The 20,580-nt window shown below is 32.2% G+C and overlaps 1 protein-coding gene across 1 annotated transcript; it reads right to left on the reverse strand.

Annotated features, from left to right (window-relative positions):
- Positions 1-8,562: 8,562 nt before the first annotated feature.
- LOC139872831 (probable DNA primase large subunit) lies at positions 8,563-13,784 on the reverse strand. The gene is given in 18 exon segments (XM_071860759.1): positions 8,563-8,782; positions 9,310-9,417; positions 9,520-9,610; positions 10,113-10,198; positions 10,289-10,363; positions 10,486-10,545; positions 11,079-11,138; positions 11,236-11,325; positions 11,411-11,458; positions 11,550-11,598; positions 12,000-12,064; positions 12,163-12,246; positions 12,471-12,557; positions 12,684-12,743; positions 12,843-12,924; positions 13,021-13,124; positions 13,206-13,267; positions 13,652-13,784. Coding segments are annotated over 18 exon segments (1,362 nt in total). The 3' UTR covers positions 8,563-8,764.
- Between the last annotated feature and the right edge of the window lie 6,796 nt (positions 13,785-20,580).

The raw sequence follows: 20,580 nt of genomic DNA on the forward strand, positions 1-20,580 counted from the left end.
GTTGGTGAGTTCATTAATTTATCATAAACAATCATTTCTATCATTTTAATAGACCACAAGATTTCATTTTTCCATAAATATACATCTCATATCAGGCATTTCGCAAACTGCATAGAGATAAAAATCATTCATATGGTGAACACCTGGTAACCGACCTTAACAAGATGCATATAGAATATCCTCATCATTTCGGGACACCCATCGGACATGATAAACTCGAAGTACTAAAGCATTCCAAATTCCAGAATGGGGCTTGTTGGGCCCGATAGATCTATCTTTAGGATTCGCGTCAATTAGGGGTGCACTAATTCTCAAAATTAGTGATGTTCCCTAATTCTTAGATTACCAGACTATAAAGGGGCATATTCGGTTTAATAATCCAGTCATAGAATGTAGTTTTAAGTACTTGTGTCTATTTCGTCAAACATTTATAAAGCAGCGCATGTATTCTCAGTCCCAAAAATATATATTGCAAAAGCATTTAAAAAAAGGAGTAATGAAACTCACTATACTGTATTTTGTGGTAAAAATACATATGACGTCATTGAACAATGCAGGGTTGACCTCGGATTCACGAACCTATATCATTTGTATATTCATTAATACATATAATCGTAATCGATTCAGTATATATTATTATTAGTAATGTAATTTATACTTTTAGTAATTTATAAGTTTCATTATTTATATATTTTCATTTTATATACAAAATTGTTAATAGAGTTAAGTTAAATATATTCTTATATGGGGATTACTTCTTTGTAATTAATAATTATGATAATACTAATATTAGTAATAATATTGATACTTTAGAATAATGATAAAAGTGATAATAATAATAATAATGTTAATAATGATATTAGTAATGATAATAATATTAAATTGTATTAAAGTAACTATAATGTTAATTATAATAATTCCTTTAAAACATAGTTTAGTTAAGATTTTAATAATTTTCATAATAATATTTATATCTAAAATTCCTATATTATTAATCTTAACAATATTATTAAACTTGTATATTCATAGTTATAATACTCATAACTTTCGTGTTTAATTTATAAACTAATGACTATAGTTTCTTTTAATATTAACTTGTATTCATAATCATAATCTACATGTGTTCATATAATTATATTCAATCTCCTAATCTTTATCATCATAATTTTTATTATAAATTAACCTGTTTAGTATTCTTGAAATCCTATTATTATTACTAGCCAAAAAAATAACACAATTAATAATACTATAAATAATAATATTAGTGATGATAATACTAAATGATGGTACTAATATAGTTAATAAGTATAACTAACTTAATAATGATGATGATATAACATGTATTAATGTTAATACTAATAATAATTTACTTATTAGTAATAACTATAGTTAAAAATACTAATAATAATGATTATCATAATTTCAATATTAATAATAATAATAATTCTAATAATAATTAAATTAATGATAATACTAATGATAATAATTATAACAATAACAATAATAATAATAATAATAATAACATTAATAATAATATTACTCATAATAATACATATAATAAGTAAATACTACCTTAGGATGTTTTTCCAAAAATAAATGCTCATGACCGGGCTCGAACCCGAGACCCCTCGCTAACCCGTCACCTCCCTTAACCATTCAGCTGTGTTTGTTTATCTGATTAAAACCCCAAACTTCATAAGTATAACACGTATAATTAACTGTTCTTTCTTCTTCATGTTAAAATCAATCAGGAATCAATCCATCATAACAAAGGGTTAAGTATCTGATTTAAAAACTTGTACTTGTATTATAAACGACCCAAAATATAATTGAATTAATTTAGAACAGAATTTAAAAGAAAAAAACTCCACTGTACAGCTCGTTTGAAGAACACAAGAACACAAATTGTGATTTTGAAATCTAGGCACTTTTAGATAGAATTTATAATATGAAATAGATAGTAAATCTATACTGGAAAGTTTTTGAAGCATCAATTGTACTTGAAACATAATCATGAACTCAAATTTTATGATGAACACAAGCTTTGACTTTTTGATAATCAACTTTGACTCCAAAATTCGAAGTGAATAAGAGGAATTGGAATGTGAATTTTTGCAGAAAGATCGTTTATAAGATTCTTAACAATACTGTATTAATACATTTTGAGGAACGATTCAAAATCGAGCTTTTGACATGTTGAACCAAAAACAGGGATACTCGACTGTTTTCTATAAAATTTGATTTTAATTTCAGTGTTTTTCTTTGAAATGCATTAGCAGATAGTTATTGGAAGGCTAAGTAAAACATTACAGCTCATTTAATCCAAGTTGATATTTGTTTGCTAGTTTAAGTGCTCCACAATTTTGGATTCTGTCAGAAGGACTTTAAGAAAAAAATAACAATCGACCAAAACTGATTTCGTTTGATTAGATGACTAACTGTTGCTAATTTGTACTGGATTATAGTTTTAAATCAATTTAGGGATCACTTTGATAAGGATAGAAAACTGATTCGTATTTTTCTGTATCAATTATATATATAATCGTATTATATATATCTATATATGTATTTGTGTATAAATATCTGTATATTTTTATATATGTATATGTATTTCTATATATATTAGTATAAATATATCTGATTCTTATATTTTGTTAATTAATAAGTGTAAATATATTAATATAATTAATTAATAATACTAATAATAATATTGTTAGTGTTATTGACAAAGTGACTAGTAATACTAAATAATAATATGATAATATCAATAATGATAATTTTAATAAATTTAATTGCTAATAATGATATTAATAATAAAAATAATAATGATCTTATTAGTTATAATTATATTAATATTATTAATGATAATAATAATATTAATTGTAATAATAATATAATCATTTATGCATATCAAATTTTATATATATATATATATATATATATATATATATATATATATATATATATATATATATATATATATATATATATATATATATATATATATATATATATATTTATATATATATATATATATTTATATATATTTTTATATATAAATATTTTATTTTAGAAATAATAATACAAATATTAATATCAATATTAACAATAATAATAATGAAAGTAATGATAGTAATATTAATATAACAATTATATTCAAACTTGTATTTTAATATAACACAATTGATTAATTATATTATATATATCTTATATCAACATTTATTAGACATTGAATATTTATATAGTTTATATATATTCCAATATAGTACTAGTTATGAATAGGAATCATATATATACATATAGTTTCATATTAATATCATATACATGTTTATATATAATTTTTTTATTTGTACTTAATTATTCTGTTTATAAATTTTACATTTTTAATCCTAAGTAATTAAAGTGTATATTTATTTATATAAAGTATTATACATTCTCTTATATTTATATTTATATATATACATATCTATTTACAAATAATTGTTCGTGAATCGTCGGTAATGGTCGAAGGGTAATTGAATACATGAACATAGTTCCAAGATTTTCGAGACTTGACATTATAGACTTTGCTTATCGTGTTGAAATCATATAAAGATTAAGTTTAAATTTGGTCAGAAATTTCCGGGTCATCACACTATTGGTATATACACTTCAATGATCAGCTCTTAGCAGCCCTTAATGAGTCATCAAACATGTGGGAATCATTCTTTGTAATCTAGTATGAATTATTTAGCTAGATTACAAAAATATTATTAATCATTCATGACTTATTTACAAGAAAACAAACTTACATATCCTTTATATCTAATCCATATATCACGACCTAAAACACATACAAACACCTTCATTCTTCAATTTCTTCATCTAATTGAACTCTCTCAAGTTCTATCTTCACGTTCTTAGTGTTCTTCATAAATTCTATAAGTTCTAGTTTCATAAAATCAAGAATACTTTCAAGTTTGCAAGTATACTTCCAAGCTTTCTAATCCATTCAAAGTAATCATCTAAGATCAAGAAACCTTTGTTACTTACAATAGGTTATCATTCTAATTCAAGGTAATACTCATATTCAAACTTTGATTCAATTTCTATAACTATAACTATCTTAATTCGAGTAGAAAATCTTACTTGAACTTGTTTTTGTGTCATGATTCTACTTCAAGAACTTCCAAGCCATCCAAGATCCTTTGAAGCTCTAGATCATTTCTTGTTATTTCCAATAGGTTTACCTACTATACTTGAGGTAGTAATGGTGTTCATAACATCATTCGATTCATATATATAAAACTATCTTATTCGAAGATTATAACTTGTAATCACTAGAACATAGTTTAGTTAATTCTAAACTTGTTCGCAAACAAAGTTAATCCTTCTAAATTAACTTTTAAAATCAACTAAACACATGTTCTATATCTATATGATATGCTAACTTAATGATTTAAAACCTATAAACACGAAGAACACCGTAAAATCGGACATACGCCGTCGTAGTGAAATCGGGGGCTGTTTTGGGTTAGATAATTAAAAACTATGATAGAATTTGATTTAAAAGTTGTCCTTCTGGGAAAATGATCTTTCTTATGAACATGAAACTATATCCAAAAATCATAGTTAAACTTAAAGTGGAAGTATGTTTTTCAAAATGGTCATCAAGACGTCGTTCTTTACCTCTTACAAAAATGACTTGTAACTTGTATTTCCGACTATAAACTTATACTTTTTCTGTTTAGTTTCATAAATTTCAGTTCATTATGAAACCATAGCAATTGGATTCACTCAAAACGGATTTGAAACAAAGAAATGACGGGTAAAATAAAATTGGATAAATTTGATAGTTTTAGCTACGAAAATTTTGTAACAAATCTAGACTAGCCATAACTTAACTAACTTATATTGTATTATACATGTATTCTAACATATATTGTATTATATATGTATTTTAACATATATTATGTAATCTTGGGATACCATTGACACGTATACAATGTTTTGACATATCATATCGACCCATCTATATATATTATTTGGAACAACCATAGACACTCTATATGCAGTAATGCTCGAGTTAGCTATACAGGGTTGAGGTTGATTCCAAAATAATATATATACTTTGAGTTGTGATCTAGCCCGAGACTTGTATACACTGGGTCGTGGATTGATTCGAGATAATATATATTGATTTATTTCTGTACATCTAACTGTGGACAACTAGTTGTAGATTACTAACGTTGGACCGCTAACTTAATAAACTTAAATCATTAAAACGTAATAAAAAATGTTGTGAATATATTTCGATCAGACTTTGATATATATGTATATATTTGTTATAGGTTCGTGAATCGATCCGTGGCCAAGTCTTAAATTTCCGACGAAGTAAAAATCTGTGAAAGTGAGTTATAGTCCCATTTTTAAAATCTAATATTTTTGGGATGAGAATACATGTAGTTTTATAAATGTTTTACAAAATAGACACAAGTATGTGAAACTACATTCTATGGTTGGATTATTAAACCGAATATCGCCCTTCAAGTCTGGTAACCTAAGAATTAGGGAAATGGCCCCTAATTGACGCGAATTCTAAAGATAGATCTATTGGGCCTAACAACCTCCATTCAGGTTATGGATGGCTTTAGTACTTCGAGATTATTATACAGACGAGAGGTTCTGTTTGGGGATATTCTATGCATTAAGTTAATGTCGGTTACCAGGTGTTCAACATATGAATGATTTTTATCTCTATGCAGTTTGCGAAATGCCTGATATGAGATGTGTTTATAAAAATAAAATCTTGTGGTCTATTATTATGATTGATAAATATATAGGTTAAACCTATAACTCACCAACATTTTTTATTGACGTTTTAAGCATTATTATTCTCAGGTGATTGTTAAGAGCTTTCGCTGTTGCATACTAAATTAAGGACAAGATTTGGAGTCCATGCTTGTATGATATTGTCTAAAAACTGCATTCGAAAGTTTTCTTTGTTGTAACATAATATTTATTGTAAACCATTATGTAATGGTCGTGTGTAAGCGTGATATTTTAGATTATCATTACTTGATAACCTAGGTTATGTCCTTTAAACTTTTGTCGATAAAATAAAGGTTATGGTTTGTTTTAAAAACGAATGTAGTCTTTGAAAAACGTCTCATATAGAGGTCAAAACCTCGCAACGAAATCAATTAATATGAAACGTTTATAATCAATATGAACGGGACATTTCAACTATTTCGTTAGATAATGCGTCTAAGAATACTAGTGCCATGTATATGTTAAAAATACGAATGCAGCCGGTTTTAAATGGTGCTTTTATTCATACACGTTGTGTTGTTCATATTATAAACTTGATTGTTCAAGGTTGTTTATGTTATTGTATTCCACTATAAGATAAATTTAGAAGATCATTAGTAACTATATATCGTTCGAGCAACGAACCACATCATGACTACAAAAAATTCGTGCAACGAACGTTTGAAAATCACGAATGGATGACTTAGAAGCATTAACAAGTTTTTAAAGAGGCAACGAAAAAAGTAGTAGGTGTTTATTACCCAAGTAGCTCACTAGTTTTACAATAACTTTAACTAATGAAGGAAAAAATATCCGAATTTGTGAACTAGGCCTTTTCTCTTAGCGGTCGAATTATATCGAAAAGAAGGTCAAGACTTACCCCTAAAGCCGTACAAGTATGCATATGTTTGAAGGATTATTTGGACAAGGTAGATAGAATACAATATCAAAAATCATTAGAATGTCCAGTAGATAATGACATTGAAGATTGTATGATTATAGAAACACAGGAATTCGGATTATCATTTTCATCAATCGAAGAAAATACGGAGATTGAATTGGATGAATGTGAATATGATCCCTTTAACATTGAAATTAATGTATCGCACATGCAACAACACTTAAAGTACGATGAATTTGAAGCACAAGAACGATATCTAGAACGACAAAGCATAACGAGTAAAATATAACGGGTGTTGGCAATAACGAAGTTCGATATACTTTAGTCCGTTAATACATCTTTGGATGATAACCATGTCGAAGCTCGAAATGTATTAACTTTTATATAAATTATAATTGTATTGTTGAAATAGAAATGTTGTTATATATATTATTTATTGTGATGAGTGTTATAAATAAAAATATTGATATTTATATTATTTATAGTGTTAAAACGTTATAACTTATAATTATATTATTTATATTCGTTTAAACGTTATAACTTTTATTTATATTTATTATATTAACATTATTGTTGTTCAAACATTATACAAATCGAACCACTAAAAATATAACTGTTAGATATTGAATTCAGTAATAATACTAGTCCGGAAAAAATTCGATAAAAACCGATCAAGAACCAGCAATTCCAAAAAATTAAACGAAAGAAAACCGACCCCAAAAAACCTATCCGAACCTAGGAAAAACCGGTTTTTCAAATTTTTTTCAGATCCGAAACCGATCACGATCCAGTTTTTGCGCATCTATAATATGGTTACAAGCAAAATGTATGTTTAATGGTAAATACATTTGTAATAGTAAACATATTTGCATATATCTATATTTATATATGTATTTCGAGTGTCAATGAATTTATCCACAGATGAAACTTTCATCCATATATATTCATTTAGGTTAATCTATATCCGTATTCAAATTCATTTAGGTTAACCATATCCATGTTGGGGTGCAAACATATCCCAAATAGGAGGGAGACAAAAACAAATGTACTTATATAAGTCTAAGGGGAAGTCCCTCTAATACCAATTGGTTTTAGAAAAGGATGGACTCTTGGGCTTATATTGCAGGACATTGTGTTTGGGCTATACGATCCTTACAAGTGGTATCAGAGCTAGGCTATAGCCCGATGTGGTGAATAACGCAGTGGTGGTGCACCCCTAACCGCACGGTGCGACATGGCACACCCCTCAGTTTGCCAACGATAATGGAGCCATGGTGCCTTATATCGAAAGTCTTCCTTCCCAAGGCGTGGAAGTGCGGCGTGTCCCGATGGTGAAAGAAAAGTGAAAGAGAGAGATCGGCGGTATAAGAGGCGTGTCCCGGTAGTGAAAGAAAAGAGACCGGTGATATAAGATGGCAGGAGTATCGTTGAAGGAGAGGCTCGGTGATGTGATCTTCGGTTTGAGGGGAGGATTGTTGGGGTGCAAACCTATCCCACATAGGAGGGAGACAAAAACAAATGTACTTATATAAGTCTAAGGGGAAGTCCCTCTAATACCAATTGGTTTTAGAAAAGGATGGATTCTTGGGCTTATATTGCAGGACATTGTGTTTGGGCTATACGATCCTTACAATCCATCATGGATCAAGTAGCCATTGCCATCTCTATTGACCGCTGGCGTTAGCTAAGGCTACAATGCCGTTTGAAATTGGAAGTTATATCATGTTCGAGTATGCTATGCGAGCCTCACGAGGAAGTGGCATCAGCTCCCTCCAGGGCTAACTTCAAAACTGAGAGTGCGAGGCCCATTACTACCGGTCTAAGTACTTAAAATATCAGTAAAACATTTCGTTACAAACGTGTTTCTAGATCCTACACTAATCACCACAAGCAGATAACAATAGTCAAATCATAATAATAATTATATAATTATTATATAATCCTTTCCTTTTCACTACTACACTTAAAATATGTGCATTAGTTGACCATTACTGATGCACCACCTGCAACTTCACCGATGACTCCATTGTACAGCAGATCATTGGCATAAAACGACAATATAACTTGTACAACTCATGTTTCCAACTGTTTCTGCAACAAAGTGTGAAAATAAGTTGAAACGATGTAACGAAACAAAAGATGCAAGTAAGCAAATACCATACCCGAACTCCATAGTTTGTCTATGAATATCCACCATTTAATAATAATGTAAATTAATAATTAATGTTAGAGTTATCGTCTCTACAGTTACATGCCTGAGAGATATTTATTCAGAAACAAACTATGATTAAGTAAAACTACACTTAAAAAAATATCAATTGGAAAGAGATTTGACATAGCAATCGACAGAGAGATGGTAATTTGGACCCATTTACTTTAGCATTGGCCAGTTTGGGTTATGTTTATTGTTTAATCTCACAAAGGGTGCAATAAAAATGGATACGAAGGAAACGGGTCAAAATAACCCCAAAGAGTATTTTTCTATGTTTACGCATACAACCTTATAAACTACTTTATTAATAAAAAGAGCAAACTGCAATAATGCAATGTATGAACCACTTTTTATCAAATTATGCAACACGGCCCGATATACCCATTCGATCACCTATTTAATTTACCTTTTCTTTGAGAATCTTTTGGCTTTCATTGAAGTATTGATTTGGATGATTGATTCCAGCATCAAGAGATGTGCCATGAAGAGCTTCAAAAGTCAACGTGCACGCTAACTGCAAACATATTATTTAAAAAAAATGGTGCAGAATTTGAGAGATAATTAATCATCGACAACCAATTATATATAATTTTAAAGTATTTAAAGAGTTTATGACCTGATAATGTCTACTTTTAGCTTTTTGTATCACATCATCCATTCCTTTACTTACTCCCATTTTACCAAGGGCTGCCCTTAAATTTTCTTCACTGTAGAAAAAATTCAAAGAAAAATCATTCAACATGTTAGGAAAAGGATAAAAGGTAAAGTATATGTAATAAATAAACAAAAAGATATAAAGACGAACAAATACACTTTAAAGTAAATGGAACCTTAACAAGGTTACCGCGTAGGAACATATAATTTAAATTAATATTAATATGCTTCATACGAACAAAAACAAAGAAATAAAACAGCAATAAGTTTTTGGTTTTGACTTACGAACAGACCGTTTAAGGTTATTTTTCATCATTAAACGGCCAAATGGGTCAGAGGGACCTGAAAGTCCTTTAAAATAAAACCTTGTACCATTTCTATTGTGAAACTTTGATTATTGTGTACTTGTACAAAACTAAAAAAGTCAAACAGAAGATGTTTCAGGTCGAAACAGACCTATGTTTACCTGTAAGTAGGAATGTATAGTTTTTATATTATCTAATACTGAGAGACTTCATCAAAACACAATAAGTGAATTTTTAGCAATAAAAGTACCTAAAATGGCGAAAAGGGCAACCATGATGGTCACCAACTCCTGGATTTGATAGTATAATCTTCTGACAAGAAAAAGGTGTATAATCCTGTATATTGCAAAAGATATAAAGAAAATGTTAGCGTGTTTAATTAAAGATGAAAAAGAAATACAGACCAATTCGTAATTTGTTTCTTACCGTTCTCTTTCCTTCTTTACCGTAATTGTGGCGTATGCCGTACGCATATTCTTTGTCAAATCTCTCAGAACCAACCTACAAGTAACATGTTAATGCATAAACCATAGAAAATTAGAAACTAATTACAAAAAATTTACAAATAATACTACTTGTATTACTTGTTAGCTGAAAGTATATCGACTATGCGTTATGATTACCTTTTGGGAGAACTCTGCCTTCCAAAATGCAAGTGCATCATCCAACTTCAAACCAACACCCTAAGTATTGAAAGGTTATAATTACGATCAGATTCAGCATAAAAATAGGGTCAAAGTAGCTAAGCTGTATGATCGAGTAAAACTGAGTTGCGGATAGATATATGATACAAAATCTATTTTAACAAAATATTAAATTTTGGACGATAATTTGACTTTGGCCAACTCAGACCCGACTCGACCCAACTTTGACCAACTTTGACCTGACTTGTTAGCATTGACCGACTTTTAACGCGTTTTGGGCAAGTAAGGACGGGGCTAGTAAGTAGCGGATCCGGGGTTTTTTTCAATGGGTGCAAAATGTTAGAAAGTTCAAAAAATATGAAAATGGGGGCAAACTGTAGACTTTTAACATATAAAATACATTAAACGCCAAACTTTAACGCATAATACACTAAAAACATTTGGGTCGTCGGGGTGGCCGACCCCGGTTGACCCATCTATGGTCCGCCCCTGGCTAGTCCCTAGTCCCAAACCGACACGTAGGCCGACTTTTACAACAGTGCAGGATCCATAACAAAACATAGAGCTGGTACCTTGAGAAATAAGCCCAGTTGCATTCTCCCACCATGTTTCAAATGATGATCCTCCCGTAACTGGTCATATTCAGAAAAAAAACATACAAAATGTAAACGAATTCTGAATAAGTAACAAATTGCCATGCAACAAAGCAGCACGTATCACATCACTTACCGAGTTGAACAGGTGCTTCATACACAAAGGAAATGATGTTCTGGCTGCTTGATCAATATCTTTCAAAGATATTTCACCAAGTTCTTTGTCCTATCAAGATAGTAAACATGAAATTAAATACCAACAAAACATTTATAATTCACAAGTAACATGGTATAAAAGTTGGGTAGCATACCTGAGAATAATCAGGACCCAGATAACTGGTAGATAGAGCTTCAACTATCTATAATACCAAATTATAATCAGGAGAATTATATTTAAAATAGTGTGCACAAACAAAAAAACAAATATATTTAAGTAATATAAAAACTCACAGGTGTTAACCGGTCCTTCTCTTGTTCCCTGATCGTCGATGTCCATTTTCTGGGAAGTAAAAGTTGGTCATTCAGTAATAAACTTATTAAATACCATCATAACAATAGGTGGCAATTTCAACCCAACACTTTTTTTTTTTTCAGTTTAAGTTAAATGCTGGTCAGCATTTTTTATTTTTGTTTTACTTTTTTAAAGCAGATCGAATACTTGTGAATGGGTCAGCTCCTTTTGTGTTTGTACCAAGGGGGTGAAACAAGTACATATATACTTTAGACTATAAGGTGTTCGGTCAAAAGGTTGAAAAAGTCAAAATGAGTCGCCCAACATGTAGACTATAGAAAACGTACTAAATTGTTGTAATCAAAGAATTATATTTAGAAGTTAAAGGTAGTGTAATAATTTTCATGCCAATATGTTGTTTGTCTAGTCCTTAAAATTAACAAGGTTACCTGTTCGTGAGAATGAGGGCTTTCGAAAGATGGCTACGGAAGTGTGGAACGACGAACGAGACAATCTAATTGCATAAGATTAAAAACAATTACTAAAACAAATAGATTATATAAAAATGTACACATTAATACAACAAAAATTCAATTAAAAAGCTTCGTTCACCTGAGCTAAGGCAACATACGCATACCCTTTTTGAATGATCACTTTGCGACTTGCCACAAGTTCTGGAACTTCTTCAAATGGGACCTACATCAATTGAAACAAAATCAACATCAACCTAAAACATGGTCAAAAAAGACACAATATAAAATAATGATAACGACAAACACGTGGTGCATGAGGTTTAACTAGTCAATGTACCTTGTATAACGTTCCAGTAGCTGCAGTAAAACAAAACACAAAAATAAAGAAAACAAAATTAAAAATGATAAAATTAATTATTTTGAGCACAAGAACTAAATTACATAAACTTCACGTCATTAGTAATGCATTAATAACATACAGGGTGCAGGTTGGTTGTTTGATCGTGCAACTTGAGACAAACTATCCTTCAATCGCTAAAAAAAATCACAAAATGGTAAAAAAAAAATGTTTCATATTTGCATCACCAGTATAAAAATAAATAACCAGTATCAAACAAGCAATGAGCTACTTAGAAAAAAACGGTAGTAACGCAAATATACCATTAGGTCTGTAGAGCTAACAACTTCGTAAGGAATACCAAGTTCAGTCATCAACGCTTTCTGTAGCACGAAACCAGAATTTTTAATAATTAAGGTAATTAAAATAAGTTTTTACCTTGTAACTATTATCATCGACATAAAGCAAGATAAATGTCATACATGTACTTCGGGAGTTTCAGGCCGAAATCGGTATCGAAAAAGAGCACTTTCCATCTGAAGAAACCATTTCCGCAGTTCCTCACTAGTATTTAATAAAAAATAATAATAACAGTTAAATCTTCATTAGATATCAAATCACATAAAAGATAGAAGAGTAAAAAGAATTCTTGAAACATACCTGCGACAATACACGAGGCGCAAGACAAAATGAGATATGATATCCTTATTTATAATCTCTGATGACTGTGGATGCTTCATGTGGGCATCCCATAAGCCATTTGCCTACAAGAACAAATCACCACTGCTTAATAATAATATAATATAGAAACATACATATACGAAATATAAAGAAGCAGTACGAACCAACTCCTCCATTTCATCGGGTTTCTTTCCTCTAGCTAATCCATCAGATATTCCTCTTAGTACTGCATTCATAAATCATAAATAAATTAACTAATTAAACTAGATGAATTTTATTTGTCTTATTTACTATAGTTTTACCAAAAATCATAAATAAAGTAACTAATACATAATGTCACAAAATCATGGTCATAAAAATAAAACCTCCTAAATGATTACCTTTCTTCAAATTTAGGCATCTGATTACACTATTCAACAATAAAGAATTTAAAAACACAAAAACATTTTATAATTTATAATTTCATATAATAGAAGTGACAGCAGAAAGAAAAAAAACATTCAGTATATTTTCACAAATTGTTCTAGAAGCAAGAACTTAACCCTAGAAATATAAAAAAATTAGCGATAAGGTATAAAAACGAATGAAATTAAAGATAAAAAAATTCAACCTAGGAGACGATCAACTGCGAATCGTTCGAAGTCTTCGAGGCGGACTTCGAGAGTGGGAGGTGACCGGTAAAGTTGGAGTTTGGAAACACGTACGTCAGCTGATGCTACCTTCTTCGATCTGGATATTTCCATATGATTAATTTAGTTGATTATTATTAATCAACGATTGATTGATTACTTTTACGTTTGCTGAGTTGAATTGAACTGAACTGAATTGAATTGAATTGAATTGAAGAACAAGTTGCTGGCTACAAGATTTGGGGGAAAATGAAATGTAATGGCGGGAAATGGTTCAAGATTCCCACCAAAACCAAAAACAGATGTAGGCCTTATTGGGCTTAGAGAACATGGAGGCCCAATTAGTATTGGATTACAAAGTTACTTGTTATTGAGGACTCTCTCTCTCGGGTCTAGAAGAGTTGTTCTAAAAGAAAAATATTTAAGGTTAAATAGTTTTTTTTAACAGCAGTACGAGATCACCCAGGGGAGTTAACCACTCACGCGTTCATCTCTCGCAGTTGCATAAATCGCCCTCAACTGCTGTCTAGAAAGAAACCCGGCCCAATCGGAAGGCATGAGCGGTAAACCACCCCCTCCCCCACTGCCCTCGAAACGCGATGTGCGGAAGGCACCTTTGGGTAAAATTCAAGGGTAGAAGAGAAATCTTGTGTGCAGTGCTACAGTCTACGGGAGTCGAACTCATGACCTCTCGCTAAGAGAGACATACCACTACCACATGAACTACAACACAACATTATATAAGGTTAAATGGCAGTGATTTTTTTAAGGCGAAAAAGGAAATATATTAATAAAAACCTTCATCGGAACGATGAAGATTAACAACATAATACAATGCGAGGCTTTTGAGCCTAAAAAAGACAGAATCTAGAAAAAAGAAATTACAACATAAAGATTGAAAGACCCTTCCTCTTAAAAAGACCATACACACTGCAAACCGCAAGCCTGAAATTAATTGGGCCAAAGAGCCTACATCATTATCGGGCCCATTTGATATATGGGCTTAAGCGCGCCCCAAATACTTAGCCCAATCCATTAAAAGAAAGGAAAACGCTGGCGATGTAGGCGATCTTCCCCAATTGAGTTGAGAGCACCAAATTGAACGACATAACCCTAAAAACTCGCCGATTGAATGAAAGCACTCGTCATCTTGTACCAATTGAATCGCAACACCTCAAACGATTCAAAGTTTGATCAAACCCACGTCCGTTAGAAGACGATTTTCACGATTTCATCGTTTAGAAACCCTAAAACTCGTCGATTGATTAGAGTGATCTGATTAAGCACAATGTGATTTGATTTTGAATTTAAAAATGTTGTTGCAGTTGCCAAGTACATTGATCAATCCACAGTTCATTACATTTAGAAATGAAACGATAAAGTCACAAAAGTTTATTTGTGTTCGTGAAACAGACACAAATCTGAGAACAGGGATATGGAATTGAAAAAAAAATGAAGGAAAGAGTAGAAGTTGGAGGTAACTGCTACATAAATTATTGATCCGTGAAATTGTAAAGGGATGCAGGAACCAAGAGACCATTTAAACTAGTAAATATTGGGATTGAAAGAAAGCAATGGATTAAAGAACACGTCCCTCACCGTTTTGATTTTGGAATTTTAACGGAAGTTTCATCATCAGCCATGTTGCTCATAAGGATATCAAAGTTTCGTAATTCTTCCTTGTAAGTGATCTTCTTGGAACCAAATTGATGGTAGGCTGATTTCGTTTGGTTTTGGTTTGAATTTTGACCAACAATGTGACTGATTTCGCTAGTTGTGTCAAACATGTCGGCAATGGCTGGAATATCATCAAACCATGATTTCTTTTGACCTTAAGTCTTCTTTAAACCAACATCATTTTTTAGTTGTACGAAAGGTTCACTAATGGAAGCTTTTGAATTGCACCTTTCACTTTTTTTTTCACACGAATCATGACAACTAGTGCCATGACATTGAGATTCATCTATATCTGTAACGTTGGTCTTTACTTTGGCAGCAAAAGAAGGATTACAGTTGATAGGGGCAGAGAACTCACCAGAAAAATTAGAGTTTTGATTAAGAATAGAGTTGTTTTTTGGAGAGAGACTATGAAGGGTAGGATAGTATTTTGTTAGCAATATAAACGGCTCTTCTTGGGACTTGGCAGGTATGGCCGAAAGTGAATGTACTTCATTGACTTTGTGATTTGTATTGTCTTTACTTTTAGAAACAAATAAAGTACTTTTAATCTCATCTGCAACTTTATCTTTTTCCAATCTTAAAGCTTTTGTAACCTTTTCCATAGAGTTATGAATTTCGGTTTGTTTGATTACCATTTTGGGAATGGATTGTTTTGTAGGTGTTTGAAAGTTTGAATTGTCACCTATAACGTAAACTTAACCTTCCTCCACGTCATTATCCGGCATGTTAGAATTAAATTCCGGCACCGGAGAAAAAACTTCAACTGGAACTTTTTGATTGTTCATCTCCTGTATGGTTAAATTGAGCAAGTCGTTGTATTCTTCAATAAGCTCATTGCTTATAATTTCAGTTGATTCGCTTAATGATGCTTCTTCTATCCATAATTTGCACCTAGAAGAATTATCAATTGTGGCTCGTACAAATTAACTAATGGGACCTGGACAGTTAACCTCCACCATAGCAAATAATGTATCAAGTTTCTTTAGGTTATAGGCATTTTGGTCAACATGTAAGACCCTGCCAAATGATTTTGCAACTTCAATTGTGCAATTAGTTGAGCAACAATCAAAGGGGATACCTTTAATCCCCACTTTTGTAACTCTTGAAAAGGTTTTCTTCTTTGACTTAAAGGAATAACTTCTAAAAACTCTAAGTCGTTTAAAGATGGACCCATACACATACGTTGGAAGCTCCGTTGATCGTTACATTGAACTATGTAACTATAAGCTCCCCAAACTGAAACAGAGGATATGGAAACAAGACGGCTTTTAAGCCATTTGATTAATTTGAGAGCTGTGATTGGTGACTTATCGATATCATAACAGTAAGGTTGATTTTTTCCAACGAATCAGAGTTGGATTTTAGAAAAATGTTGAATTCTGGAAGAGTATTTTTATGGTTGTGAGGTGAATGAAACTCGGGATCTAGTTTTGTATTCAAATCATTTTTAGCAAAGTCCACATGTAGTTTTCTTCCATTAATGAACTTACCATTAAGATTATTAACGGCTTAACATGCTTGAGAGATGTTTGTGAATTTAACAAAAGCAAAAGATCTATCTTGTTTCCAAGATAGACCTTGACTGGAACCATATTCTTGGGTGAAATTGTAAATTGTATTTGGAGTAGTGAACCTTGAAAGGTTACCCAAATAAACCGTTGATTTTTTTGAGAAAGAATGTTCATTGTATTTTTGTTGTTGATGATGTTGTTTGGAGGATTTTTGGTTAATGTTTATGTTTGTGAAAAGTGGGTTTGATTTTTTTATTGGGATGGAGTTGCGGTAAGTTGGCTTGAAGGTTTGAGAGCATTTTGGATTCATTTTTGAGAGCGTTATTTAATGTTAAATAGTAGTGATGTTTTTTTGTTTAAATAGTTAGTAATGTTTTGGTTTCAATAATAATGGAAGTTGTGATGTGGTCCAGCGGTTGGTGGTCTGACTCATTTAGAGGAGGTCCAGAGTTTGACCCCCGTTGGCTACATATTAACCCACAATTTCATCCCCGTCATGAAGTTCCATCCATGACACATTTCTCACATCGCGTTGGGTGGTAAAGGGGAGGGGGCTTTTACCGTCCATGCCCCGTATGAGATTGGTGCAGGTTTCTTTTGGAGCACGCAGTTGGAGGCGGGTATAACTGTGTAAGAGATGAACGCGTGGGTGGTTAAGTTCCTCTACTGTCTAATAATAATAATAATAATAATAATAATAATAATAATAATAATGATGATGATGATGATGATGATGATGATGATGATGAGTGACATACATGGGAGGCCCGGAGGGGAAGCAAAGTGATCGACCACTCAAGACACATGATTTTTAGGAGCCCAATTTTTCTACATATGCAGACATAATCAGAGATTTGGGAAGCAGTAGAACTAGAAAAACACAATTGAAACAGCGAAAGCAAAGTACAATAGGGCCACAAACAACAATCAAAGACCCAAGAAAAATAGTACTTAAAGTGCACTAGCATTCTAGCATGGCCGAAAGGGTCTTTTATAGTTTATATTATTCGTTATAGCCTAAGGGCCTTTCAATATGCTATACGTCGCCTCGGTAATTTCCATTGATCTATATAAAATAGGGGCCGTTTTTTACCGCCTCGATCGGGGCACTGGAAAATTCAGGACTGGCCATGGACACTGGCCAAGCACTTGTAACTTAATGGTGGTATGTGCAATAGTCGTTTAGATTTGGTATCGTAATTTTATGACTCCTTTTTAGTAATGACATCATAACATTATTATGGTAACGTGAATAATATGAAATATGATGTGGACGGGTGCTTAAGAGAAAAGTACCGAAGCTTGAAAATGTTTGCGCAATTATACTAGAGCTCGAACTTGCATCTCGTACTTGGTTCACCTGGTTTGAACTTGTATATAAATACTTGTTAGGCACGTTTTTTTTTTTTTTTTTTTTTTTTTGAAAAGCAAGTAAAATATTATTATTAAAAACTTGGAGAATTACAAGGCCCTATATTCTATACATTTGTATATCTACATAGTGTTAAAAATACGGAATAAAAACATATACCAATAACAAACTAAACTAGGAGCCACTAACACCGCGGCACTTGAAAAAAACGAGCTGAGAAGAGACGCCCGTACAGTACCGCAAATGCGATGACAAAGTCGGGAGCCACTTCCATTTAACCAAGTGATAGTGGGGAACCTAGAAAAGTATGGTATGTGGTACATGGGTTACAACGGTGAGGGCCGATATTTGAATTCCAAGTTAACCGATGCCCGTTCTATGAGTATTTGAGGATGTGTAGGAAGACGGATTGATTAGCCACTGATGACACTCGATGGTTGATTTTTTGGACCTTTTTGAGATCCATGCAAAAGTTAGTGATTGAATCTCTGAGATAATAGTGGCAATGTTCCATTCTTTTTTATTAAAAATCTTGGCGTTCCGGTGTTTCCAAATGATATATAATGATACCCATTTGGTGGCTTGCCAAATATTGAAACCGACTTGTGATGTGGTGAATGTTTGCGTGCTCGAATGTACATCATGGAAAGATGTGAACGTGTTGTCGGGAAGATTCCACCACTTTAATATTGCCTTCCATATGTTTGTTGCGTGAGTACATTGGAAGTGGATGTGCTCGACAGTTTCAACTTGATTGTTACAAAGTGGGCATAGTAGTGTATCAAGGTCGATGTTGCGTTTGTCTAGTTCGGAGCGAGTTGGAATTCTACCGAGGATTAATCGCCACATGAAGATGTTAATTTTTTGGGGGATTAATTTGTTTCTAGGTGTCTCAACGGAGTAGGTATTGTTGGCGAGCTTTAAACCATCGAGAATAGAAGATAGGACTTTCGTGGAGAAGAAGCCGGATGGATCTAGTTCCCATTTCAAAGTGTCTCCGTGCTCGGTTAGTGAAAATGATGCTAGAAGGTTGCTAAGTTCCGTAAGTTCATTGAGCACCCTACCGAATGGTGGACGTGACCAATTCCATGATATGCATGTAGTGGAATTAGCGGTTGATAGGCGATCCGAAACCAACGCATCCTTGTTTGTTTCTAACATGTATAATCTTCGGAATTGTGTACAGAATTTTTCCATACCGCACCAAGTATCGAGCCAAAATTTTGTTGTGTAACCATTTCCGATGCGTTTGGTGATCGAAGATGAGAAATTTGCACCAAGATTATCCGCGACTTTGCCTGCTTTGATGATCTCGTTCCATATAGTGTTACCTGAAATATTTCTAGAAAAAATGTTAGTACAAACCCTCCCCCCCCCCCCCCTCCCCGTATATGCTAGATATGATTTTCACCCATAGTGCATTTTTTTCATGTCATAACCCGACCTTAACCATAAGGACGAATACAATAACATATGATTTCATCGCGAGGTATTGACCTTTATATGCGACGTTTTTCAAAAACTGCATTCGTTTTTACAATACAAACCATAACTTTTATTACAAATACAAGGTTTAAACAACATAATAATGATTATCGTTTAGCGATAATCTTAGCCTTACAAACTTTACATGTGATGATAACAATACGATTTCCAACATATTTTACATTACAAATCCTCCGATATGCAGTTTTATTTTTGACACAAATATGCATACTCCAGATCTTGCTTAAATTCAACATGATGCAGCGGAAGCTTTTAGTTATCACCTGAGAATAAACATGCTTAAAACGTCAACATAAAGTTGGTGAGATATAGGTTTAATGCCGGCAGCGTTATAAATATAGACCACAAGATTTCATATATAAACGTTTTAATAAAAATATTCTAAGTTGTTGAGCACTTGATAACCATACTTAACATTTAATCAACGTCGCATATTCCCTTTATTATGAAATCTTACTACGCCGTACCAAGTGTAGTCACCGAAACGAAGTACTGTGCAACCGTTGAATACTGGTCGTCCAGTCCGGTTGGGGTTGTCAGGCCCGATAGATCTATCAACAGGATTCGCGTATACAATACCGCATGTAAATAGTAGTTACCAAGTTACGGGGAGATATGCCAGTGGTACAACGCAACATAGAATATATATTTTAAATCACTTGTGTCCATAACGTAAATCATAAAATGCATGTATTCTCATCCCGAAATATTTAGAGTTTAAAAGTGGGACTATATACTCACTTTTGCCTTGAAGGTATTTAACACGACTTGGTCTCCGATAGATATCACGAACCTAACCATATATATAATATATCAACATATTTTCTTTTCAAGTAATCGT

Source organism: Rutidosis leptorrhynchoides, chromosome 10, assembly GCF_046630445.1.
Source record: "Rutidosis leptorrhynchoides isolate AG116_Rl617_1_P2 chromosome 10, CSIRO_AGI_Rlap_v1, whole genome shotgun sequence".
Classification (NCBI taxonomy): Eukaryota; Viridiplantae; Streptophyta; class Magnoliopsida; order Asterales; family Asteraceae; genus Rutidosis; species Rutidosis leptorrhynchoides.